The sequence below is a fragment of the Tympanuchus pallidicinctus genome, unplaced genomic scaffold (genome assembly GCF_026119805.1).
Source record: "Tympanuchus pallidicinctus isolate F22 unplaced genomic scaffold, pur_lepc_1.0 scaffold2, whole genome shotgun sequence".
Lineage (NCBI taxonomy): Eukaryota > Metazoa > Chordata > Aves > Galliformes > Phasianidae > Tympanuchus > Tympanuchus pallidicinctus.
This window is the reverse complement of record NW_026294721.1, coordinates 23,553,495-23,581,413: the sequence shown is the minus strand read 5'-3', so window position 1 is coordinate 23,581,413 and position 27,919 is coordinate 23,553,495. Positions and strand designations below refer to the sequence as shown.

At 39.6% G+C, this 27,919-nt stretch overlaps 1 protein-coding gene across 2 annotated transcripts in view; it reads right to left on the bottom strand.

The window, feature by feature from the left end:
- Positions 1 to 4,158: 4,158 nt before the first annotated feature.
- The window catches only part of GABRB1 (gamma-aminobutyric acid type A receptor subunit beta1), a 94,116-nt gene continuing 70,355 nt past the window's right edge, over positions 4,159 to 27,919 (bottom strand). For both annotated transcript variants that reach the window (XM_052681946.1, XM_052681945.1), the window contains 5 exons: positions 27,537 to 27,619; positions 11,211 to 11,345; positions 10,968 to 11,120; positions 9,941 to 10,182; positions 4,159 to 5,333 (listed from right to left, as the gene is read on the bottom strand). In XM_052681946.1, the coding sequence (XP_052537906.1) occupies positions 4,974 to 5,333; positions 9,941 to 10,182; positions 10,968 to 11,120; positions 11,211 to 11,345; positions 27,537 to 27,619 (973 nt within the window). In that variant the 3' untranslated portion in view covers positions 4,159 to 4,973. The remainder of the gene's footprint in view (positions 5,334 to 9,940; positions 10,183 to 10,967; positions 11,121 to 11,210; positions 11,346 to 27,536; positions 27,620 to 27,919) is intronic.

Genomic DNA, 27,919 nt, shown 5'->3' with positions numbered 1-27,919 from the left:
TATTGTCTTGTAGAACAGCACAGATTAGAAGGAACTTTAAAAGGTCACCAGGTCTAATCTTTTTGATGGGAAAAAGGAGGCTGGCTGCAATAGTATAGCAACATGGCCAACCTCGTCTTGAAAACTTCCAGTGATAAGGATTCTACCACATCCTGGGGTGTTCTCAATGTAAAACGTCTTTCCATCAAAACAAAACCTCTTACAGTGCAGCTTGTACCCTTTGGGGAGCGGTTTGTTTTGGGTCTTGCAGTTGTCTGTGGCAGTGAAGTGTGCTGCTGTACTCTCCCAAATGACCAAAGTATAACTCGTCTTTACTGAGTCACAATTTTAAGGGCTTTATGTAACAGTAGTATCTCCAAATGGAGAGTGTTCTCAAGTGGAAAAAGGGAAAATCAACCACCTTAAATGTATTCTGGTTTCTCTGTGGTTTTATAGGCATCATAAAGAAACCTCTTAAACATGTAATAAAGACCAGAAATTAAATTTTGTACTGTAGGCTCTTTGAACTAAAAGCACTAACAAAAAAGGTGCTTATAATGAATGCACACACACTGAATGAAATTTTGATTTCAGCATATAAAAAGCACCTACAGAAATTCGGGTTGCAGAAACAGACCAGTTGAACCAGAAAAAGCAGTGTATCTTGATTCAAAAGTATAGAAGTAATGCAACTTTCCCTCCATTGGCATTCATTGCACTGCTCTCCATTCCACAAAAATCTTCTGGTGATTTCAGAAAATGATGTTTCTTTTGATTAGTCATTTCAGACGAGCTAAAGTAAATCAGCAGTACATCAGACCAGCGAGCAGGCAGTATGGAAGTGACTACTGCCATTAAAATCCTTTAGCAACAAAGCAATGGTGTGTGGCAAAACAGTGTATTCTTAGAAGAGACCCATACCTCTGTTAGCCAGTAGAAAATTTCTGAGGTCTGGAGCAAGCCTTTCTGGTAAGCATATTGATGTCATTGTGCTTTTATCTGAAAGGAACAGTAACTTCAGTAGCAGTTTGAATTGTGAATTAATAATGAAATATTAGGGAAAAAAGGGATTTTTCCTTGTCTGCTGTAGGAGAATGCTTTCTTAAGTGCATCAAGTTAGCCTTTTTTTTTTACTTCTTTATATCCACTTTAATTATGTTTGGCAGTATTCCTTCTATACATTTGCTCTTTGTACCTACTTCAAGACCTCTAGAGAAAGAACAAGAGATCAAGTCATGATGTAGAAAAGCAGGCAAATCTCACAGAGTCATTCTGTGGACTTTTACAAGGTGCTACGGTATCACAAGGTGCTGGGACATCTGGAAAGTTTACTAACTAGAGGCTGCTGCATGTCTGCTGGGTTGGCTTTGGTGCTGGACTGTGGGGGAAAGTATTCCTAGCATCAGGTCATACGTGGTTAAATTGGTCTCAACAGCCAGCATGACGTTTCAGAGATGTGAACCATCAGATGGATTAGCTTAGCTCTCAGAGAACTGCAAATTGTAGACGTGTTACCAGTCTAACATCATCAGCGTTCACAGCACTTGCTGTTTCAATCATAATTTAGATGGAATACTGCTGAAGAGAAGTAAGGCTGGTATGAATCTGAAAGATTATTATAACTGTGAAAAAATAGTTTTAAGAGCATAAGAACTAATGAACCCCATTTCCCTCTGGATCTGGGTGCAGAATTGTGATCCCATGTGAATTCCCCAATGATTATTAAGGCTGGGGTTCCCTTTCTTCCAGAGAAGGGCAATGGATTAACAGCTTTGTTCTCTGTTCTGATGAAACTTGTATGAATGCTGTTCCACACAGGCCCTTACTCTTCTGTTGCCTTTAGAGTGAAATTGCCAGTGGAATGAAATATTACTGGCAGACTCTTGGATAGGTGCATGTATTTACACACATGTAGTGATAGTAGAAGATTGATCTTTGGGAAACCTAGCTAGGAAGGAATTCCAATACAAGTTTCTTTAAATCTAGTAACTTTCAAAAATTGCATGAAATAGCTGCACGTATTTTAAGGGAGAGCTTAGCTGAAATCTAATTAACAACAGCACCTAATCTACTCTGAGCTGGAAGTCTGTTCCTGAGGAGTTTAGAGCTGAAATGTCTATTACTCACCTTTATCACTTAAAGCCACTCAGATGACTGCAGCATATCGCTAGGAAGAGGCTGTGTTTCTTTTGCACTCACCAACTTCCAACAGCAGATGGCAGTGGACACAGGCTCCCATATATAGCTGCACTTCTCCAAACCATGTCTCTCATAACCTCTGCTTTTTCCTTACTGACAAGATATTGCTCTAAAGTGAGAAAAGTGAGAAATGTGTTCTGATTTTTTTTTTTTTCTTTTTGCTAAAAACACTTGGAAAAAAATGGAAAATATGCTAGCTGTTCCCAAGCTTTGGTTTAATTCTCTTTTGAGGCTAAAAAGTAGTTTTAGTCTAAACCAAATGTTCCTTGCAATCTTGTGTGTCAAATTCAGTTTTCCCTACCAGAGTCAAGTGGTTAAATGGGCTGGAAGGAATTGTGTTGAAGGCCGAAGATGCTGGCTCTGGGATGAGATATTGCCAACCTGCAGTAAGGGCCTCTTGTCTGTTTTTGTGTAACAGCCGTTAGCCATTGCTGCCAAACCTCCTGCTGAGAACCCCTGCCTGTTTCCTCACTCTGGGTGGTGGCTGGCTTTCAGCTCCCAGCACAGTCAGGGCTGGGTGCATACTGTACAAAACCTGTACCAAGGCTGGGGTTCCTGGAGTTCCTACTGGTGCCCTGTATTGGAGGACTCACGGTATGGTAAGTTGGACCCTGCTGTTTTGGAACGTGCCCCACTGAAGGGGTGTTGCATTATTACAGTTCTTTGTAAATGACCCATCCTCAGCCCTGTTCCTTTCATGGGTTGGTGCTGTGGATTTAATTAATTGTAGCCCGCTGCTATTATCTGTGATTGAACAAACTGGATGACACATAAATTAGAAACTATGCGTATCCAGATGCTAGGAACCTACAAGAAAAAAATATTTAAGACCTCTAGAGCAGGTCTTTGATCTACAGAAGGCTAAGTATGCTTTATTATTTTATCCTTTATTATCTTGTTTCAGTGTTGCATTGCATTGGATGTTGGCTCCACCTATGAGCCGAATGATCTCACTGCTGTAGTGGGAAAGAGGGGTTGTAATATCTCTATACTACTGGAACTGATGTGGCCTTCCTGGGAATATCTTTGGGAAATCAGTGCAAAAACTGTTTTTCACGTCTTACAATACCAACATACAGAATGTGTTGCTTTCTTTGAATTTATTTCCAGATATATCTGTCTTTGAATCTATTATATTTTGGTTGCTACTTCTGTTTTCATGGGCTTTCTTTCTACTCTGCCCTTGACTGTGTCCAATCAGTTGAACTAGTTTGGCATTTCTGAGTTGGAGAGAGGTTAACAGGAACAGGTTAGCATCTGAAAGCTTTTTTCCCTTTTCTCTTTTGGTTTAGATGATATTGAGTGTTACAGTTAGGTGCTATTTCTTAAAAGTGATTTGCAGACTGCATTTGATGTTGGGTCCCTTTATTACTGATAGCAGCAGATAGATACATATATGCAAAGTTACAGTTTTGACCTTAGGCTGAAGGTACATTAGACCATCAGAAGAGTCTTTGTTGGTGTTTCAATACCTGTAGCACACAGTGATCTCTTAAATGTCACGGCAACTGTTCCCTTAAAGGTTGAGACAATTTCTGTGCTCTATTGAAGATGGGATGAGATTGAGACCTTGGAATCCACAACAAAACTGATAGACTCAAGTAGCCCACTGGATTAGCCATGCCAAATGCCTGTTGGCAGCTTCATGTTTTTTGTAATAAATGCATTGAAGTTATTCCCATTCTTGGGCATTTATCATTCTAGACAGTTTCTAGACTGTTAGAAGGTTTGCTGCAAGTAGGAGATGGCTGACCTACTACTCCTCAGCTGAAGCAGGTTACTGGGGCTCGGCTCCTTGCCTGGGTTTATGTTTGGCAACATGCAGTGGTGTTGGCCTAATCTGAGCTCTGAGAGTGGGAAGAGCCATGTATCCAGCACCACTAGTATGCCTTGAGGCTTGGCTATGTCTTCTGTTCTTCATCAGAGTCAGGAAATCTGTAGGACCCTGTGTGCAGAACTCTTGCTTGATCTATTCCCAGATCTCTGCTAGCTCCTGGGAAGATGTGTTGCAATTACTGGATACAGGAAATCTGAGAGCCAAGAAAACAGTCTGCTTTGGGTCTGGGGTATCCTGTAGCAATTGCTTGCAGGAATTAAGACATTTTCTGATTTTAATACAAAATTGCAGATGGCATAGTTTTCTTATCAATTTCAACTTTGCTACTTTGTGGAAATAACAAAATTCTAGTTAGGTCCAAACCTCTGATTCCATGGCTGGAAACTCAGTGGAGTTTGTCTCCACTTCCCTTTCTTTCCTTTGAAGATCTTGGCCTCGCTGAAGTATTAGTTGGCTTATATCTCCTTGAATGATATCTCATACATGAAAACACTTTTAGTAGAACTATTTTGAAATTGTGTGTTGATGCAACAGTTATAATCTTGCAAAAATTATTTCTTCTGGTTTCTTTACACTTTTAATACTTAAATACTGTGACATGATGACTACTCTGAGTGATTTTACTATCTTGTTTGGAAATATGTTGCCAGGGGATTATAGTATGTGGCTAAATTTTATTCCACTTAAAAAAGACAAAAGCAAATGCTGGAAAGTTGTGAGTGATGCATACTGTAGAAATTAAGGAATTTAGTAATATTCCAATCAGAATGTGTGAGTATGGGTGCTTTTTCATTTATTTGAGAGTTTGCTTTGAAAGCCTAGATCTAGAGGTATTCATTGGATAGGTACCTTACCTTGAAAATCTCACGTTATGTTTATTGCAGTTATTCATAGCGAAACTGAGACGGAAAAGAAACAAGCCTCAATACATTAGTGTACAGCAACATTATTGCATACATTACTGTACATAATACAGCCAGTAAACAACATTGAAAAGAATAAATGTGACGGGAAAGACCATCCTGGACCACTTGTCTATGGAGTTGACATCAGTCAAGTCCGGTATCTTGACTCTGATCTGGGATGCCCTCCTTCGCAAGTGCCCTTTCTGATGAAGCCTACGCCTGTCCAGTGCACTCCTGCTGTAGGGTGCCCTACCAGAGAGGGCCCTTCTGTGTTGCTGGCCAGCACCGTCAGATGTGTGGGCCTTGGGGAACATAGGGCCTTGGGCAACACGGCGGCTAAAGAACACATCCGAGCTGCTGACATCATTTCTTATGCTGAGTGTGCTAAGCAGCATGTCTCCGTGGGGCTCAACCTGCGCCAAGGAAGGAATATCAGTTAGGATAGGTTCCTCAGCCAGCCCGTGCTGTCTCACAGATGGATGGTGAAAATAAAATGTTTCAATCTCTGTCATTTTTATACAGTTTTAGTGCTGTAGGTTAGCTTCAGAAAGAGTTTTTGTAATGGTAAGTTGTTCATATGAAGAACATGTAGGTATATGAGCATTATACCAGTTATTGTATAAAGCTTGTGATGAAGATTAATTCTGGAGAATGAATCTGTTGTAGAGATGGAAATCTCTGCTCCCCACAGCATACCATTAATTTGCTCATCTGCAAACAGACTAAAAATCCATTTTACTCAAGGAAATCTTACATGCAGTTGCATTTTTTTATGTTGTTATCAGAAGTTGTTATTTCAATTGTGTTTATTTGTGCTGTTGTTTATTACATTGTTCTATGTGCTTGAGAAAAGAACTGGAAACTGCAACTGGCATGTACGTGGCTGGCACAAGCTGTGTTTCAATATCAATGCTTTTTTTCATGTGCAAGTGACTGAACATAAATGGTTGCATTACTACAAAGGGTTTACTTTTTCACTCATCTTTGGATGAAGATCTTTACTACATGTTTATAGTAAAAACTCGTGAAGATTTCTAAGATATTTCAAATTCCCAGATATTTAAACTTCCACTTTAGCTCACAGAAAGAGAATACACAACAGAAAACAGACCTCTTACATGAAACTTTTAAAACTTGGTCTTGACACTTGCATGTTACATTTGCTTTTGTAAGCTGTGGCCTTGTGCCTGCCCCAAATACACCAAAGTCAAAACCAAGACTGAGTGCAAATATGTTCATACAAAGGAAAAAAAAAATAAAAATCACCTGTTGCCAATATGTAGCCAGTGAAACACCTCCGTGATATGCCTCACTCTGTTCATGCTCTGGTCTTTACCATTTTAGCAAGAAGTAGAAGAGCTAGGGATTGGTGTAACCTACAGAAATTTTGAAGCACATTCAAGGAAAACTCCAAGTTGAGCACACAGTCCTCAAGAACTGTGGTGGAAGACAGCTGGAAGGCAGCATGAGATGTGCCACTCTAAGTCCTTGCTCACTGAAAATGAAGAAGTGAGGGAGATATCTGTAAAGAGCTTTCTAAAAGGAGGAATGAAGCTGCCACAGACATAACATTCACTCATTCAGGTTTAGCAACTGATTCTTTACAACACTGTGAAATGAGCAATCACTGGGAATGTCACAGTTCCCACCACCTTGCATATTCTGGGGTAGGGAGGCCAGCTGGTCCCAGACCCGTGTGGTTGCAGTATTCATTTGAGATATGAGTCAAGTCTATTAAGCAGGAAGACTCTCTAAGCTAGGGTTTCCTATTCTAGAGGAATCCTTTAACCATAAATGACTATAAACGACTCTCAAATTCTGACATTTTCTGTGGAAAAAGCAAAGGTCTCAGATTGCTGTGTAAAATTAGATTTTTTTTTAATTCTCAGAAGTTTTTGATGGGTCAACCTTTTCTCCTCAGTTTTACCAAATAGCTACCTGAGCTGTCTTTGATTGCATAATCTAATGTGTAAGCTAGTTTACTTTAGTGCTGTAACAGTGGTGACAGCAGTGCAAGCATCGTTAGGCAGTATTATTACTTCTCTCTTGTGAAGACAGCACATAAGTGTTTACAATTTAAATTGATTCACAGAGATTTTTCTCAAATTAATATGCACTGACAGTTTATTACAAACCAAGCAATGTATGAGTTCCTAAACTAACTGTTATGAATTATTCCTTTTTTTTTTTTTTAATGGGTTTTATTTAAATCATTTTAGGTGGCATGAGTTGTATATATCATGAAGCAATTCAGACTTTGAATTGCAAGCTTTGCAGTTTGAAGCAAAGAGCCTTACAAATGCCAGGGGCATCAAAAATCACGTAGTTTTTGCCATTTGAAAGCGTGCATAAATGCGACTTCCTGAAATATCTGTAATGTTTAATCTGTACTAATTTAGCATGGAATTCAGGCTAGTGTGCTGGCAGTAGTATTGCAGAGAAGGGCTATGCTAGAGACTCACAGATAATGTTACCAATCTGATCAGAGATGCGTCCTATTTATCCATAATTACGTTGATTTCCTCTGTGACATCTTCCTTTGACAAACAGACAAGGAGATAGAATCAGTTTTTACATTTTATTCAGAGAAACAGAAAGCTTGTTTAATACATTTTCCCCTGTGTATTAAAATATAAAATGATATGTATTGTAAAACTAGAGTGGCCTTATTTTCACTTTCTTCAGTTTATAGTGCAGAACAGCAGGATGATATCAGTTACTCAGTGATCTTTTCTGTGCTAATGTCCAGATCAGTTTCCTCTTTTCCTCACATTTTGGTTAGTGTTTTGATTATCTGGTGAAGGAAGTCAAGCTGGGAGAGTTGCATGTCAGGTGCAAACAGTATCTTCACCTAGCACAAAGACAGGAACCACAGTTACTACCTTTTGTTAGTTATAGGTCCCTGCCCGTATATGCAATGCGAGTTAAGAGCAAAAGGGGATAAATATCCCATAGCTGTGCATACTTGCAACTGTACTTCTTTTGAGTTCAGAAGAGGCTCTGCCCTGCTCTGGTACAGATCATCGTAATATCACTGAAAAATCTCAAAAGCTGATGGAGAGCAGCTGAGAACTGTCTTCACCTGGATCAGACAAGCTTACTGTGTCCTTCTGGCTCCAACCACGTACATTCTGCCTGCCAAAACCAGAAGTACTGCTGTTGAACATCAGCATTGCTAAATAAAGTGAGTGCTCACAAGGCCACATATTGGTGTCTCCCAGTGGAATAACTTACCCCCCTAGTATCTGTTCACATGCCTGTATCTGCATATGTGTATTTCTGTATGTGTTTGACATATAAATTGTCAAACCTGCAGTATACAGACAGAAAGCAGTCTGCTCGTTCTCAGTATCAGAATGGAATTGCACCCTAAAGAGTCAACACTACTGAATTACGGTACAAAATGTCCATACTTCACATTTGATTTCAGAAAAATTCTGGCATATGTTTGACAATTTGCAAATCTACCCCATCCCATTCTTGGTATAATCTCTACCAGCACAACATCTAGAAAAATGCGCTTCTTTATGAGCTAGAGCATTTTGTGATTCAAATGAGCTAACCATATACAAAGGAAAAGTGCTCACCTGTGCTTTGACTCTCTTATCCCAACTCAGGTGTGTGCATTGCCAACACATCACTCTTCATTGTGAACACTTGTGCTTTGTTTCACCCAGGCTGGGTTAGCCTAGGAGCTGTGAAAGAGACTGGTTCCAGTTTGTGGATCTTGTTTTTCTTCTTCCTTGTTTTCCATAGAAACAAATTGACAGTATCTGCACAGAACAATCCATAATGGAAATAATGATCCATATTTCCTCAGCTTGGTGCAGGATAATATTCTGTGGCCTTAGAGACTGCTACAAACCTGAGCTGAATTTTGCAACTGTTGTAATAGAGCATCTTGTGTACTGGACCAGGAGGCAAATGAAGGTAAGGACTTTTAATGAGCTCATGATTTTGCTGGGACTGATAGCATGGTGCTTAGCTGCTGTGGTGTGACTGCAAGAACACAGAAAATCCAGGTAGACACACAATTCCAGGACTAAGAAAACATCAGAATTTCAGAAATGCACTTCTTGACATAAGTGTAAAATTACAGTAATCTGGTAAAAGCGTTTTATGTTGGTCTTATTATTTGCTCTAAACAGAGAACTCAAATATTTCATCCAAAAGTGATGACCTCAACAACTGCACAGAAGCATATGAGATAGCTTGGATGGGATCCATCCTGATGGAATATGTAGTCAAAAATCAGAGAGTAGAAAGAATTTTTTTTGGTTCACTACAATATGTATTTTTCACTGAGTCAGACTAGGTCAAATGTAATTAAGGAAAAGTTTATTTCTGAAATTTGGGTGAAACTGGAATAGGTTTACAGAAGTCTGCAAGTGTTCAGTGACATACTGGAAAATTTAAAATTTTCCTGTAAAGAAAATATCAGGTTGTTTTTTTTTTTGTTTGTTTTCTTTTCTTTTTTAGTTTATATACATGGAAGAGCAGATGTGATCTGCTTGAATTTAGTCTGAGGAAAAAAATCCTAACATCTGTGAGAGCTGTTATAGTCTGGCAGAGTTCTCCTTGAATTCCTGAGAATTCATTGGTGTAGGCTATGTTTGAGAATTATTGAAGAAACAGAATCTATCTTTGCTTTCTACTTTTTGGTGATCTTTTAGTGTATAAAAGGGAATGGTATAACAAATGTTTATTCTGTACCACCTTCCATAGCTGAGTCCATCTTTACAGTTGAAGTTGTAAATGTTTGACATTCTTGTACTCCTTTTGTTTTTTCTGTGCTGCAAAGACCTGCATGTTCTGAATAGTCATTTACATATTCTGTAGTTTCTTACTCTGTTTTCAATTGAAGACTGAAACAAACATGCTGCGATGTCCTTTAAAATATTTTTTCTCTAGGCAATTTTAACTGCTTTTGCATGGATGTTACAACTGCATTTCTATCATCATATTCAACAATACTGTCACAGCAAAAGTCAGGTTTGAAATGTTAGCTTGAACATTTTACCTGGACCCTATGTGTTTCCAGGCTGCTCTTCTTGCCTGTCTCTCTGCCTGCTGCCTTTTTTTGACGCTGGGGTCCTTTCCCGAAGAATATATAGTTTACAAAAGCATATTCCAGCAAGGCCAGAAACACAAACACAAAGCATCCCATCAGGTAAACATCAATTGCCTTGACATAGGGAATCTTTGGCAGTGTCTCCCTAAGGTGGGTGCTGATGGTGGTCATGGTCAGCACAGTTGTGATTCCTGCAAAAGAAAGAAGTGGATATTGGTGGGAAAAAATGGTGAAGAAGATATGAGAATAACAGTGTTGCCCACCATGCACTTGTAATGCTGATAGCTTAATTATGTGATCAGATCCTTAACATCTAAGGGAATGCTTTTCCCAGAACTGAAAAGATAGATGTCACTGGTGGGAACTTGCCCTTCCTTACCTTATGTATCTTTCTGATCCTATGTAGCATAAACAAAGAATTCAGATGTCAGTGTTGAAGACACAATGTATTTATATTGTAGTGCTAGATGACTTGGATAGCAAAGTCAACCACTATGTGAAGAAATAATTCTTCATTTTCTTATGGCAGTAGCTCTGCTTGGCCCAAAGACTAGATTACATTGTCCTAGGAAAAGGGATTAAGTAACTAACTTAAGAGTGCAAGCATAGAATTGAAAGAAGGTAGTGTGGCTTTATAGTAAAATGATCTTTGGTAAAGAGAAAGTGAAATGCTTGTGTTAATACAACTTTTGCTATTAAAGGAATGCTCTGAATTAAAGCCTTTCACAGCATGACTGTGTTATGCATTTTAGTGTATATATTTTTGTTGTTTTTAGCTGGATGAAATTATTTTTTAGTCTGCTCTAATCACATTTTGTTAATGCATCTAGATAATAGCTCTAGACACAAATGTGATTAGTTGACGGGTGTCAAAATAGAGGCCCAAGAGTGACAGGTCAAAATAGAGGTAGGACAAAATGGTTACCTGGCATTATGATTTGAAAAGTATACTGTAGTGATTTACAAAATAGCTTACCAAGAGCAACTCTGGCTGCAGAGGCATCATAATTGATCCAAAAAGATACCCATGACAGAACTGTGATCAACGTGGAAGGCATATATGTTTGCAGAATGAAGTAACCAATATTTCTCTTAAGCCGGAAGCTAAGTGATAACCGAGGATACGCTCCTGAAAGAATGAAGCCAAATAACGAGTGATGCCTAAGAAAAGTTAGACGTTGCTATCTGGGAGAAGCTTTGTAAACTAGCTGATGCTTACCTGTTGTGAACTCCGCTCTCTTTGATACCATCTTATAATCAACGATAGAAAATTGTGGGAGCTCAATGTTACTAACTCCAGTTACTGCAGACTCTCCATTCCAGTAAAATTCAATATCATCAGTAGTGTATCCATCTAAAACAGAGACATAGTTTGGCTATTGATTTTTCTCTTAGGTTTATTACTTAGCTTAAATAGTTGTGTTTGAAGTGGAAGAAGCTGCTCATGGTAAGGAGTTCAGTTTCATGTATGAAATTTCTGCTCTGCAGGAGCCACTGCCTTCTTTGTGCCCACGGGAAACTTCTGAGCATGGAAAAAGACAAGAGAGATAACAGGGAAGAAATTTAGATCTAGCCAAAAAAGTCTTTAATCTTAATCTTCAGGCTGGTGAGCCTCATCTCTCTCCCTCAGAAGATCATGGAACAGATCCTCCTGGAAGACATGTTAAGGCACATGAGGGACAAGCAGGTGATCCACGACAGCCAGCACGGCTTCACCAAGGGAAAGCTGTGCCTGACAAATATGGTGGCCTTCTGTGATGGAGTGATGGCACTGGTGGAAAAGGGAAGGCAATCAGTGTTATCTATTTGGACTTCTGTAAGGTCTTTGATGTGTCTCCTGCCACATCCTTATCTCTAAATGGGAGACAGATGGATTTGAAGGGTAGACTATTCAGTGGATAAGGAACTGGTGAGAATGTCGCAGCAGGAGGGTTGTAGTCAATGGCTCTACATCCAGATGGAGGCTGATGAGTGGTGTCCTCCAGGGGTCTGTCTTGGGACCAGTTCTCTTTAAGTTCTTTATCAGTAACATAGATTATTAGATCAAGTGCACTTTCAGCAAGTTTGTTATGATGGCAAGTTGAGTGGCTCAGCTGATACGGCAGAAGGAAGGGATGCCATCCAGAGGGACCTTGATAACCTCAAAAGTTGGACCTGTGTGAATTTAATGAGATTTGACAAAGTAAAGTGCGAGGTTTTTGCACTTGGATCAGAGTAATCCCGGATACGTATGCAAACTGAGAGAAGAACTCCTTGAGAGTCCTTCTCTGCTGAGAAGGACTTAGGAGTCCTGGTAGATGAAAAACTTAACATGAGCCAGCAGTGTGCACTTGCATCCTAGAAAGCCAATGGTATCCTGAGCTGCATTAGAAGAGCGCTGGCCAACAGAGTGAGTGAGGTGATCATCCTTCCCTGCTCTGCCTTTGTGAGACCCTGAATATTGCACCCAGGTCTGGGGCCTCCAACACAGTGAAGTTGTTGAGCTTTTGGAGAGGGTCCAGAGAAGATGATCAAAGGGCTGGAGTATCACTCCTGTAAAGACAAGCTGAAGGAGCTGGGCTTATTCAGTCTGGAGAAGAGGGGGGGAAACCTCACTACAGGCTTTAAGAGGAGTTTTAAAAGTAGTATTTAAAGGGAAATTATCAACAGGATTATAAACAGATTATATGCAGGAGACTATAAACAGGCGGGAACTGCTTACATGGACAGATAGTGATAGGACAAGGGGGGATGTTTTTAAACTAACAGAGGGAAGATTTAAATTAGATGTCAGGGTGAAGTTTTTCACTAAGAAGGTGGTGAGGTGCTGGAACAGGATGCTAAGAGAGGTTGTGGATGTCCCATTCCTGGAGGTGATTAAGGCCAGGATGGATGGGGCCCTGGGCAACCTGACCTAGTACCTGATCTAGCAGTTTTAGACCAGAAAAGATGATTCCAGAAGAATTCAGAAACCTGTACTCTACTCTGACTCTGTCTGAGCTGTAGTTACCCCCTTGGAGTTCGTACAGCATTTTATATTTTAACGAGACCATGCCATCACTGATCTGCAGTTAACATACAGTATTTCCTATCTATTTAAAAACTAGTACATTTCGTCTCTTTTAACAGTGATGACTGTTTTTCATTTAATTAAAAATTAATCTGCCTTTCTGCCATTGTTAGCATTTTGAAATATGTTTCAATCAAGCTCAGTAGTGACTGAATTTTAAAATCTCCCAGTTGATGACGTTTAGAACAGATTTCTACTGAAGGAGAGAAAACCATCTCATCTAATTTTAGACTTTTCCTTCAGGTGTGAGTTGTAATCAGGTTTAAATCATATAACACAGATTAAATGGAGGAGTTTGAACTCAGAGTTTTAGAAAATGTGACAGTGGCACAAACTGTAGCACCAGAAGCCTCTGCAGAGTTAGGAACTTGACCACATGCATACTGGTGATGTCTCTTCTAGCTAGAGAAATCAGACTGGAGATGACTTTTCCTGTGGTAGTTCCTCATCTCCAGAAGGTTGACCACATGCAAACCAGATCTGTAGCTACCCTGGGGACAGCTGGAGGAGACAAACCTTGCTGCTGGGAAGGATGGACCACTGAGTGAACAGCAACTTCTGATGCAAACACACTACAGTGGATTGAACAAGGTTCAATCTTATTTGTGAGGTGTTCCATAGCATGCTGATGAAACTATTTGCCAATACATGTAATACAGATTACTGCTGTTTACTTAAACTTTCAGTGCTACCCATTGCTTATGATAATTGATTTGCAGTAACCCATATCAGGTCCTCACTGCTGGTTGGCTTTTTGGTGCTGTCTGGCAGAAACCCAGACTCTCCTCATTGACAGTGTTCAGGACAGCTGCTAGGTGTGGGGTTTCAGTGACAAGGCCCACACACCACGAGGCCAGGACAAGCCTGGTGTTGGATGTGATGCCAAGTCTGCTTAAAAATGCCAGAGAACTCTTAACTTCATTTTCATGCAAATCTTTATTTTAAGAATGTCTCTTGAATATTTCCCAAGACCCTGTGCAATAGAGGAAATGGCAAGCTATCATCTCCTGCTGAAAGCATATTGACTATCTGTCACCTTGGTACCACACAGACTTTCTGTATGTGAGCTAACAGGCATAGTTACTATTTCATCTTTAGGAGCCAGTGCTAGGAAGAAGGGTGCAGGAACAACCCAAAATTTCATGGGTACTTGCTTCAGAGAGCCAGGGCAAGATTTAGATGTGAGAATCAAAGGATTAGCTTCAGGGCGTGGAGGAAGGTGATGAACTTGATTCTTCTACCTTGTACTATCCCCCTTTCCACACTGCTCCCTCCAATTTCTCCCCCATTTCTGCCTCTTGTCAGGTCTCAGGATGCACTGGCTGAGGGTAGAGCAGCCTCCAGTGCTCAGAAAGCTATGGCTTTGTTCCTTTCCCTGAAGGGCGAACTTCTATTTACTTGTTAAGGCCAAACCAATACCAAATAAACACTAGAAATATCAGAGGGCAGATCTCAACAGTGAAAAACAGATCTGCCTTGCTACTTAAGGACTGCACCATGTTGCCAGTGCAGTGTGTAGTGTTGCTGGTCTTCTGCAAAAAAAGTTTACCAGAGGTTGTAACAGAGGCACATGTGCTTCTCATTTCCCTTGGATAGGCAACTTCAGTGCCTCTGGCTAAATTGCTGCTGCTGCTGTGGTAGAGTTACAAAGCTGTAAACTCTGTGGACCAGTACCAGAAGCCTCGCATGGAAGATTTTAGCTGCTCACAGACCAACCCTGATGGCAGGCCATGCCTTTCAACTTTACAAACTTCCAAACAGTGCAAAAATGAATCTGGAATGCTTCTAACGTGCTGATTTGTCCACTGAATTTTCTCCAGTTAGAGCTTGGGAAATTAGGAGGAAGAGTCAGTGATAATTTTCATTCAGGGGCATTCAGTTCATTCATGGTTGCATTTAGAAGAGTAATGCTATGATTCTACGATAAAGAATCCAGCAGGAACTCTTCCTGCCAGTTTTGTCTCTGATGCCCTATGATCTTTAATGCCTTTCACTATGTGCATTGCATTTTTCTCCAGGTGTGTGAGAATCATTGCTCTCCTGTCTTATTCTGGCTAACGGATGCGAGGCTTGAAGGCTGCAGGTACAGGTATAAAATAATCTCACAAATGCAGAGCGCGAAATGAATCCCACTGAATTGCCCTACCGGCACAGGTTGATCTCATTCAGTGCAGTGCATTCCCCCAGAGCGGGGCCGCCGAGGCTCCCCAATGACCACTAGAGGGAGCCCGCTCACCGCGGAGCGCTGCCTCTGCCCGCGGTTCCTCCGCAGCTCCCCACGGCCCTCCCGCCTTGGTCTCCTCGTTAATCACAGATGATGACGGCTTTTTGTTTGTTTGTCTTTTTTTTTTTTTTTTTTTTCCTATTATTAAAAAATGTTTCTGTGAAAATTATTTGTTTAAGCCTTTGTTTGCTTGCTAGATTCTTCAAAACCACTAAAATGCCAGCTATGCTGGGGTGTGGTTTAAATAACATCTGGAGAGACAGGATAGGAACCTTTCAATACAAGAAAGAAGGGAACAGACTCTTTAGCAGTAGGACAAACAGTTTGGTTTCAAACTCAAAGAATGGAGATTTTTGTTGGATATAAGGGGGAAGTTTTTTACAGTAAGGGCAGTAAGGCACTGGAACAGGTTGCCCAGAGAGGAGGTGTGTGCTCCATCCTGCAAGACGTTCAAGGTCAGGTTGGATGAAGCTCTGAGCAACCTCACATAGCTGTAGGTGTCCCTGTTCACTACAGGGGAGTTGGACTGGATGGCCTTTAAGGGTGTCTTTCAATTCAGAAGATTTTATGATTCTGTGAAAATATGTTCTATTGCTCAACTCCAGATATTAAACTTCTGCTTCCTAGAAAATAATGTCTAGGAATGGTAATGCAGTCCTTCGTGTGTCAATGCTTCATTTTGTTTGCTTCTCAACCAGCAGCTGAGAGCTTGAGTGAAAACACTTAAGCAGAAGTACCACAAGTCTAGAAAGTAACTGGATTCAAGCACGGCAATAAGTAGATTATATATAAATCTTGCTGATTGCGGAAAAGAAGTTTTAGAAATGTTGCTGACACTGTGATAAAGCAGAGGTTAACGGTGTATTACTTGTTAATGTCACCAGGCTGTTCTATTTTCTACTCCAACTGTTACCTCTCAAATACCTCTGGGATAAATAAAGATTTATATTACATTAACTTCACAAATAAAATCATAGTTGTACTCATATCACCAAATTCCCCAGCGCTGTACAAATGGAGACACTTTTTCTGTCTGATTCTCCAGGGAATGTAGCTCTGAAACAGCAGGCAACAGGATCTCTTCCTTAGGGATCTGACTCTAATAGCTCATTTCCAAAGAATATTCTAGGCTGTGAGCCCTAAGCCTTCAGTCTTCTGTAAGGGAGAACCCACCCTTCTACCACTACTGAATCATTTCTTTTCTTACAACTTGGTAGTGGTTGCTGAATGCATTTTTAGAGTATGATATTTCTTGTTTCATATTATTAGTATTCCTATGACTATGTTAAAGAAGATAAAGCATTTTTTTCTGCACACTGTGCAGAAAATCCAAACAATGGTAAATTGATAGTTTTAACCTAAACCCAGCATGGAATTGCAGCACCATATATCTGAAGATCACCTTTGGAAAGCAGTATTACCAGTTAATATCTGAGCGGTAGAATTGCTTGAAATGGCTTCCTGTTCCTGTATTAGAGTGGATGTTTATAGCTGATTTTTTTTTTCCTGTGAGATTCACTGAGGAATAAAAGCTGATCTGAGGGAAGGCAGCCTTCTACTTTCTATAGGCAGATGGCAGATTGTAACCAGGGACATGAGTCAGAATTTAGCCTAACAAGTACTGACCCAAATGAATAGTTGGTTAGATTGCAGTACTACAAATTGTCAGTTATTTAAGAGGGTTTCTCAAGTGAAAATAAATTTAACATATGGGAGAATCTCTTCCATCCTGGTTGGAGACACTGCTTCCCATCCGCTAGAAGCATAAAATAAATGTTATTACTGTATAAAGTCACTCTTGCAGAATCGTAATCTAGTTCAGGAAGGGAATTATAGCCTTGTGTCTCTTAGCAAACCTTTAACACTGATTCACTGCTATTTGCTATCTTTTTTTTTTTTTTTCCCTTTAATGTTTTACATCTCATTTGCCATTGAGACTTGATACAAGATTGAAAATCCTTTTGGAGAAGAATTGTTTGTTTTTTGCTTAATATCCCTTTAATGGCTAACGCAGCAGGGCTCCTCTGTGTTACTGCAGTCCCAATAGATGGAAATGTTTCAGAGCTTTGTCAAGTTTTCTGGAAGAGTCCTACAGGTAGTCAGACTTGTACTACAAATTTAATTCTCATTAGCTATAAACAATCAAACCCCAGAATTACTAGGAAAGACATGGAGAGGAAATGCAAGATTTTTTGTTTACACTTTCGTGTGCTTTCTAATCCGCTTTGTGCTATATCTTGACTATTAAATGCAGTTCATTCTTTCTTAAAAATGGGTGCATTAAATTTGATGCAAAGAAGGGCCACTAGCATGACTGTTTGATGCAAAGAAGGGCCACTAGCATGACTGAGGACAGACTTGGATTCATGGGAAGGAGGACTGACTCAGTCTTGATTCTTCAGTGTGGGGCATGTATGAGTGGAATGAGAGAATGTTGTGATGGTAGCTTACAGATTTGTAAGTTAGCACAGTAGAACAGGAAATTATTATTTGCAATCTCTTACACCTCTGGACCAAGAAGATAACAAATGGAATTGCCTGAAGGCTGATTCGGAAAAATAAAGGGAAAAGCAATGTGCAGACGCACTGCAAAACTCATTGCATGAGGTGATGTGCTGCTCAAAGTTTATGTTTGTCCAGAAGTGATCATATATTCATAAAAATCTCTGTAGGTTATTAATTATAATGCTAGTATTTCTGACTTGAAATAACAGATTGGAGAAATTTCTGTTCTCACTTCGTAGATGTGTTATTGGCCACTGTCAGAGACAAGGTGATTCCTGGCAAGACAGATTTTCCATGTCAGTACAGACATTAAGCATCGTGATATGTTCCACCACTTTCAGATCGGTCTGTCCGGTGTCTCTCATGTCTCTCACCTTTACAACTCATCTTTTTAATTCATCAATAGAGTGATGATTTTTAGCTTAATGTTTAGAGCCTCTAACTCTACAAATCTTCGTATAACTAGCATAAATTATATTGTGAATGGGAAATCTTGATCCTGCCCACGCATTTTGTGAAGTAATAAATAACCTGTCCACGGTAACACAGCAGCCAAAATGACACCAAAAACTTGGTTTTCTATATCTGAATAATTTAGCAAACAGAGTGTGTGATGTGACTTGAGGCATTTTGATGACTTACTCTCTCAAAACTAGCAACAATTGTATTTCTTTTTAAACTACTTAAATTAAGCAAATGTACAATATATATGTTCCAGATTAATTAACGATTGGGCAGTGTCTACTTGTACAGACTGGATAATTGTGTAATTGTACATATAATACATACATATATCCACTTGCTTTTTACCAGTTAACCCTGATAAGTACAGCCTTCAGACATTAATTTCTACATACTTTTAGCTATCTTCTGAGCTAGTAATTTAGCTTCAGCAGCAATGCACCTGGGAGTTATGGATGGGATTGCTCAGTTTGTCAAGAGTGAACAACACTTCCTTTGCTATCTGAAGGGGTTTCCACAGCTTCACACTAACCAGATGAGGATAACCTGTGTTCAATGGAGCATGTTTTGTGTAGAGTTTTTGTCTTTCCACCCCTTGCTTTGCTGCTCTTCCTTTCTCATCTGGAACTCCCTACATAGTGTGTGGCTATGTCCTTCTGAACCATAATCTGGGATGTGCTTTTCTGACTTGTGTTGCTTCACAAAGTTAAAAAGAGAACAACGATATTTATTTGCACATTATGTAAACATTAGCAACACAGATCCCGCTGCTTCGTGTTCAGTTAATTTAGTTCAGTCAATACTGCATGGTACATAGTTTTGTGTGCTCATATGGTAAACACATCTTGCCCTTGAGCGCTTGGTTAATTAAGATCTACTTCTGAGTACTCCTGTTTTGTTGCCAGGCAGATTCTCCCAAATTTAGGTGCAGCTGATGTGCTCCACAAAGAAGCCATGTGAAGTTCATGTCCATCTGTTTTGCACTCTGCTGTGTCAGGCCACAACCTGCTCTTGCTGAAGGCAGCAGGGCCTCTATTTGAACTGCAACACTGCATGTTTTCACTTATGCCAGCATGACTCCTGCAAGTACACCTTACATTCTCGTGCACTACTTTTGTCCCCTTCAAGGGAAAGTATATCCAGATCTGTTCTTGATAAATAGATTTATAGCTGTAATGGGGGGGGACTGAATTCTGGTCTTGGTTCTAAAGAAAGCTCTCATTAGTTAAGAAACACGTATGACATTGTCTTCTCCTGAGGACATTTACCCCACTGAGGCATGGAGATAAACCAGTGTCATGTCAAGCACCTTACATGTACTGCAGTTCACAGCAAAGCTCAGGAGTGCAAATTACAGGCATTTCAAAGGCTGCCTGTATTGCAGAGACTGAATTTGTGCTAGCAACAATAGGGAGAAAAATAGCAAATAGCAAAACTGTAGTACAAAATTAACAAGGTTTTGTTATTGCTAAGAAAATGTTTACAAAATATGCAGTAATTTTTCTCTACTTAGAAGTAAAGGAGCAGACTCTCCTACATGGTGATGTGAAAACCTTCTTAGTATATTCAGCTGTGTGCGGAGGCAGGTGTGTGGCTCATTGGTAGGTTAATGTGGGGTGATGATGAGGGGCGGGTGCTCCAGAGAGAGAGAAGGCTCAAGATCTTGTAATCAATGGACTCTGAACAAATTTCTGTGCGCCTCTTCTTGTTAATACAAATTGCAGCCCAAGCTAGCGTGTGAAATATTCAAATTGAGGGTTCTGTTGCATTGACCTTAAATGTGAATTCAAGTAAGGTTGTTGTGCTCTGTCTGGTTTGGATGAGAAATGATAATGTGTTAAACAACCACGTGTTTTTTCAGGAAGAGCTCCCTGTAGGCAATTTAGAGTTCATAGGCACTTACAGAATATCAATGAGTGAGAATGGAGAGAGTTTACTGAGGAGACTGGCCACGTATTCTAAATTAAATGTTAGCCTTTGGTGATTTTAGCCAAAATTGCTAGGTGGGAATAGGTATACTGGCCAACAATTCAGCAGTGTTTAGGTGCTGCTTCATTTGCTCAAATCTATATTTAGAGTAATTGTGCAGCCTTTCAGTTTTCCCATCCATAAGCAGACCAGATCCTGGCATCCATTGTCTACTATGAAATGAATCATTGCCTTAACTCCATTTCCAGCTGCACGGTAATGAGCAATACAGTGCAAAACAGTCTTGGACTTCAGTGTTAACAGATATTGCTAAGACTGAGGGAGAGAAATGTGCACCTGTCTAAGGAGGTGATCCTTGCATGACCAGGCAGATGAGACTCGGTGGTCAGGAAAGCCTAGAGCTGCTGTTTCAAAGGCTGCTGATTGCCAGAAAAGATAAATTCATTCATACTAATATTATTTTTCAATGAACTTCTCAAACAAAACTGAAATTCTCAGTATGTTCTTGAAATTTCCTATGCACTGTGGTTTGCTCATAAGGAATAATACTTCTTTGTGCAGTCTGCTTTAGCACTTTTTTTTTTTTTGGCTTTGCATTTGTGCAGAAGATGAATAGCTTAAGATAAAGCTGATAGAAGTGGTAGAAGAAAACTAACAGAAGAAGCTTTAAGAATTCTATAAGAATTCTATCTGATGGACTTATGCTAGCAGTTCTGCAGATTGGATTCCTGGCACTTGGAGGACCTGAATATATGGTCTACTCAGTAATAAACATATTCACACTCATGCTGTGCCAGATTGGGTAAGAAATCTTTCTGCATAGGGACTTGAGGCAATATGTTTTTCTTATTTGTATTGCTGTGATGTCAAGGAGCCATAGGTACAGATGAAGACATAGAGTGAATTGGCACCAAACAGAAAATTTCTCAAGATTTATTGCATCTGTGAAGTTGGATGCATTTGGAGCAAGAATTTATTCTCATGGGTTGAAATGAATCCCAGAGTACCAAAATCTTTCAGTTTGTCCTGGATTCTGTTTTTTACAGCAATTCACACCTTGGCAGAAGGCAAGTAAACACATAAACTGTACTCAGGTTTGTAACATCCTAGGACAATCACATTATCTCAAAGCACAACATGGCAGCTCTACAAAAAAACATGACTTGACTGGGTTTGGAGACTATTTTTTGCTGCTGCTCTGATTACAGACATAATGACTCATGTTTCCTAAGAAATCATCCCCTCCTCTAAATGAGCCCCTATTTTCGAGATAATCTCAAAAAAGATGTCGCTGTTAGATTGATCTGAGTTCTGGAACAGATACCTCCCTCTCTCCATAGTGCATCAAGTTCAAACATAATTTGAGGGTGGCTGTGTGTTTTAGAGCAGCTAAAGGGTTTGATCAGAAGCAGAAGAGTTCTCCACTCTATACTCTCATAAACAGAGAGCAGTTAAAGAGGATAAAACCTTTTTCTCTGGGGCTGGAAGTGCCTATGTAAAGTGACACACACTGGGGCGAGGGATCATGGCTGATAGTTATGAGGGAGTAAGGGAATCTGACACACAGGTGAATGAGAGAAGCTCTTCATTTATGGATGAGGCAGAATCTGAGAACTGTGAGGGGTGGAAGCTACCCTCATTCAAAAATGTCAGAAAGATCAAATCTCCTGAAAAAAGAATAGAGCTGAGTTTCCTTCCAGTTTTTTACCTTTTGTATCTGTAGGCATGTAAAGGAAAAGTTGTCTGTGAAAGCTTGGGTTTAAGACAGGTTTTCATCTTTAATAAAATAGAACTTTTTTTGAGATGCTGGTTCTTACATCACTGGTAGTTCATATGCAATCATACTGTGGATCAATGCAGTATTCCTCAAACAGGGAGCTGTGATAAATCAGATCTCATCCTGTCAAACGGCTCTGTGCCAACAGAGGCAATAATGAATGTTTAGATATGAACACAGTTGTTGTTTCTTTCGGCAACAAAGCATCCAGAGGTTCAAGTGGGATATTTTATTGATTGACTGTAGTATCACTGTGAGCTTGTTGCTCTTCCATTTTAGCATTATACATATTTAGTGTTATGTCTGTTGCACTATGAAGCGCAGAGACAGCTGTAAAAACAATGGAGTCAAGGTGGAATTGCCATTTTCTGTACTGTTGCTGGTTAAATAAATCTTCGTCTTTCCTCCAGCTCAGCCTTTTCAGGCTCCTCTGGGCTCACTGAGATCTCCCACACAAGCAATGTGATTTGTAGGAGAGTGCTACCAATCAGGCTAACACATGGCTCAATGTTGCGATGTTGATTCCTGAATCATGCTGCAGCATTCCGGTTGTCATAGAGACACAGATTTTTAAGGCCAAAGGGACCATTCTTGCTAATCATTACAGACTTCTTGTGAAACATGTGGCAACTTGCCAATGAGTAAATAGCTGTGCCAAACTGGAGCACAGCCTGGCCTTACCTCTCCTGTGAGTGTGAAACACGTTTCACTTAAGTCTGCTGGACAGGGACCCCGATGGGGATTTGGTTTATTGTCAGAGTGATGCTGTCTGCAAATCATTTTTCTGCTGAACGAAAGCCAGATGCAAGTTTAGGCCAAAAGATCATGCCGTGACTGTGATACTGGAACTCAAAGGGACAAAGAGTGTAAATAAGTGTCCCACCTGATCTCCCAGGTGGTACAGCAAGGCCAGCTCTTGTGTTGCTAAGAAGGGATGCTGGAATGCTGCAGCTGGCTGCCACTATAGACCACAGCCAGGCTGTAGCATCTTGGTATGCCCTATTGTAATCCTCACCAGAGCCTGCTGGCACTGCAGAACTTAAAGCTAGGGGATTTAAAATCCCAAATTGCCATCCATCAGAGCTCATGTAAGGGTGCCAAGAAACCTGGGTAACCTCCAATCAGGCATTAAGCTTCCTATTTGGAAGGTCTGCTGAGCCATGAGAACTAGGTTGATACAGATCCCAGCTCTGCTGACAAAGCAATTCCTGTCACAAAATCTCTTGCTTTCACAGAGACAAATTTCTCGTGGCCATCACACTGTCAGACACTGAAACAGATTTAAAGCCTTCATATCGTCTCCCATCTGCTTCTACAGAAGTGGAGTAAGGTGAAGTACTTGAGCAAAGCAGTTGACTATTTGTGTGAAGGAATATGTATAGCCAAAGTGTTCTTCTCTGCCTGGATGGATGCATCTCTCTGTGTAGGAATAGCTTCTATCAGCCTATAAGATAGCTTCAGGAAAGGCTTTTCAAATTATTTATTTATTTGTTTGTTTATTTAAAGTTAAAATATTCTATGGGCTAAATATAAGCATGTATCATCATGGCTCTGGCTGATCCACTGGAGAGATTAGATAGTAGGGCAGTGTTCTTATTCTTTGTGCTCTTTTCCAATTCCTGCGTCGCACCGTTGTTTCGCTGCTATTAGCATTGCTTTATGTTAGTCACCAGTGAGTACTATTGAGGCCAAGTCCTAATGCTCTAGATTTTGAAGGAATCATCTCTGGTTAATTCCAGCAGAATCCCTGTGAGATATAATGACTCTGCCTTTCTGTTTATGAATAAAGTTGCTGTGAATGCACTGAGCTTTTCAAGAGCCAAATGAGTCTCCAGATTTCTTGGTTTCTATGGCAGGAAGCACTCTAGAGCAGGGAGAGGACTAGCTCAGGTGCCATCTTCTTGGCATCCTGTTGAAATGGAAGAGATATGACAGCTTTTGTTTTGTTGAAGAACTATGGGAAGTGAAAGGGCAGTGTAGCAGCCCCACTTTCCTTGTGCACGAGTCTAGAAGAGCGAGTAACAATCCTGGTCTGCTCAAAATCTCAATTTTTTTTTAGGGTCATCTAACAGCAGAGGGAGGAATGCATTGTCCATCTTGGCCATGGTCTCCTGTCTTGGAATTTATTTTTCTTCCAGATTTTTGCTTGCACTCATGATTGCATCTTCAGACATGTATCTCCCTGCAAGCTGTGTATTTACATCTGCAGGTGAGTGGATATCAGTTTAATAACTACTTCTGTTTAAGTGAAGGATTGGATATTTTATCAGCTCATACTTTAGTTCTTATATTATGCCTTTGTCTTCTTGCTTAAATTTCTGATTTTCACGTGCACTTTCTACAGGCATTGAACTTTCCCTATAAGTATTTCACTTCGGAGCTCACGTATACTGTCTCTCCTGATTACATCTAATTTAAAGGGTGGGGCTGAAGAAAGAGTGTTCACTTGGAACGAACATTTAAGGCAACTAATTGAAAAAAGAAGATTCTCATTTAGTGCATGTTGCAGTGCTTTAATTGACAGAAATGAAGTCTTAATAGCTTTCACCAGCTAAAGATCAGGCCTATTTCTTCTTTATCACATTACATGCTGTTGTCAGCTACTAGATTCAGGGCTATCAATATTGCATAGATTTACACATCTATGCAAGTCTTTTTGCTGACCATATGTTAATTTAATTGATTATTTTCTTTCTGCACCTATTTACCTTGCACGATTAGTAACAGTAGTAAGAATAAAAATACTGTTAAAAATTAAGGTAAAGAATTTGAAAGGTCAGTTCCTGGTGGAACCAACAAGATTGTAGGTAGCACAGAAGAAAGTCAGTGGCAAGACAGAGCACATCTCTTCCAAGTAATGATTGTTGTTCAGCGATGATTTCCATGAACCGTTCTGCTCTGTAACCTGATGCCATGGGAGTTAAAATATAAGTAGTATAAACACAGTATAAGAATTACCCCCCAGATTTTCCAATACTTTGGAGATAATCTGACAGTTCACATGGCACACAGTGTGTCTAGTAGTCAGGGATGCTGCTTAGTGATGGGCAGCTCTGGAGTATCTTACTAATTACAGCACAACCACTTTCCATGGCCCTTTTACTTAAATGGCATTTTTATTTAATTTCAGTCTCTCTCAAGACTAAATTGGATAAGAATTTCTTGCAGAAAACATTTTCTAACCAAGAAAATGTTAACAATTTGATTTTCATCCTTGCTCTGCAACAATTTATAAAATAGAAATAAATATGAAAGGCTGATATGCAATGAAAAATCTAAGGTGAGAGGCTGAGAGAGGGAACCTAATAAATTGGTTCTGTTGTGGAAGAAAACATCATGTCTGGTGTGTGTGTGGCACCAACAGAGGGGTTGTGGTTGTGGTTGTCACCTGCTAATTCATCTCCATTTTGCCCTTTCAAGGAGATTAATGTGGACTCCTAAATGCTGAGTACTCAAATGACTCATTTACTTCTACTCAGAAGCCCAAAAATGAGGCACTTTGGTCTTAGAACTGTGTCCAGAATGTTTTTCCAGGTGCATCATCAGTAATTTCAAGAGTTCTACAGATGCACAGGAGAAAAGCTGGTATACACTAAAGACTTTATTTTTTTTTTTTTTTGTAAATTGTCAAAGATTACATTTGTACCAGTGTTCCTGGCACAACCTCTAGGATTTTAGTAGCAGTTAAGCCTGTTCCTGCTTTTGGGAAATCATTCAGTTGCTAGTAGAACTGATCTAAATACTCATTAGAGGTAACACTCTACAAATTTTGTCCAGCTGGCAAATTGTGAACAAAATTATTGATTTCTTTCATTCAGCTCAACAGATACTAATATCAATAGATACAAATATGAACATATATATCCTAGAAGACATGAATTATTTATAGTGAGTGAAGGTCTGAAAAGCAATTTCCTTTTGGAGACGTATGACTGGCCACATGAGTGACACGGTATTCTCTCATCCCTGATAGCGTTAGCATTTTAATTGCTTATTTAATCTGATGCTAGTCTTGATTTTGATGAAGTCTCAGTGATAGTATCAAGCCCATTCTCACTGAACATTCTCTCCTACAAAGCTTCATTATAGTGAAAGCTTATGAATAGAGAGACATGAGCCAGACATTTCCTGCTATTTGGCCTATTAGCTGATAAATGCTCATTTAGTTTAATCAGCTTTAGAACATGACTGGACTGGAGACTTCAGATCAGCTACATCCTGGTAAATAAATTCAGGTACGAATTTGGTATGAAAGAGACTTCAGTATGAAGTTGCTATTTTTGATTGTTACTGTACTGTATATATCCACTTTATTTTGAAAAATCAAAAAACGACTTCTCCAAATGTATTCATTGCATGCCCTGTTATGTTTAAGCTAAAAAATGAGCCAAGCAGCAGCAAGCAACATCAACAATATTTCTGTTTGCCAAAAAGGCAGTAAACTGCCAAGCCCAAGGACAAGCAAGACAACCATGCAGCTTAGTGAGTGGCTCTGTACTGCTGGATTATGAAGTCCAGACAGTGTTCTTCTACAGAAAGTGACTGTTGAGAACAATAAGGTGATGGGTGGCACTGGAAGGGGTAGTTAAAATTCTACTACTGCCTCTGCTTCCCAAGAAAGAGAAGAAAATGGCTGTATTAATGTTCGTACACAGGTGTGCGGGTTTGCAGTGCTTCAGTAATCTCTGAGCAATGTAGATAAGGAGAGGGCTAACTTAAAACAGATGTTCATGGGAGATTAATGCATATTTGCCTTATTCAACCCAAGCATATCAAATTGGCTCATCTTGTTTTGCTACTGCATCTGTAATGGAAGGTTAACCATGGTGTACAACCAATATGTCCTTCCAGTGACTCCCTTGCACGTGTTGAATGCTGAACTGTGATGTAACTGTGGTGAATTCTGACTGTAGCTATTATGTGCTTCATGGGAACCCTGTCAATAGTGACTCCCTTCTTCTCTTTCCAGTATGTCTGCTCACAGTGCCAAATCACTATCTTAAAGATAAAATACATTATTATTAATTTTCTAAATAAATAAGCAGGTTCTATTCAGACAGTGCTCTCTCTCTGGTAAAAAATAATTTTCATTAAAAATACTGAAGATGTTTACATATTAAAATCTTTTGTTGACAGAATAATTCTCAACCTGGCAGAGTTTTTTAAAAATCATTATAAGATGACATTTTGGGAAAAGCCGCAAACAATTTGAAATCTAGACTAAAAAGAAATGCTACTGATTATATTAAGTGCTGATATTGAGTTTGCTTTTACAAAAAAAGAAGTACTTGATTATGAAGAGTAATTTTGAAAGTATGTGTGCATTTTTGTCCTTTACTGGGGACAAACATCTGGCACCTTATTGATGCTATCAATTAGAAGTTATAAACTGATATAAATGTTGGCCTGAGAGCCCATCTTTCCTAATCAGTGCTCTAGAGTGTGAGTGTGCATTTCTCAGTGAGGTAGGTTTCAGTTCTATGTATATGCGCACTTATTCAACTGAGATAAACCTCTCTAGTTCTATTTCAGAGGCTGCAGCTCAGATTAAATTTGGACCAAGTAATAAATGGCCAACCCTCTCCCTCCGGTAACTTACAACTTTCAATTTCTAGTGTGCAGTTTTGTTCATCCAGAGGATATCTTCGTAGATCCATCATGCAAGCAGCTGTTGTTGTAATCCTATAAGAGGAGGGTGAAAAAAATCAGTTTTGAAACCGCATTTGATTTGTTTGATTAGGTAAATCTTTCTGTAGTGTATTTTTTTTTGGTTTAAATACTGAACGGCGCATGGATAGCTGGTGTACAAAACTGCTTGTGAAGCATGATTAAATAATTTATATAGCACAATACAGAGAATATAGTATAAAGCTTAAAAGCATACACTAAATAGTATAGGATAGTAGGATTTTGACAGAAAACTTTACAAGAAAAAGTGTTGAGTGTTTTAAAGGGCATTTCTTGAGGTTTCTCACTGGACAT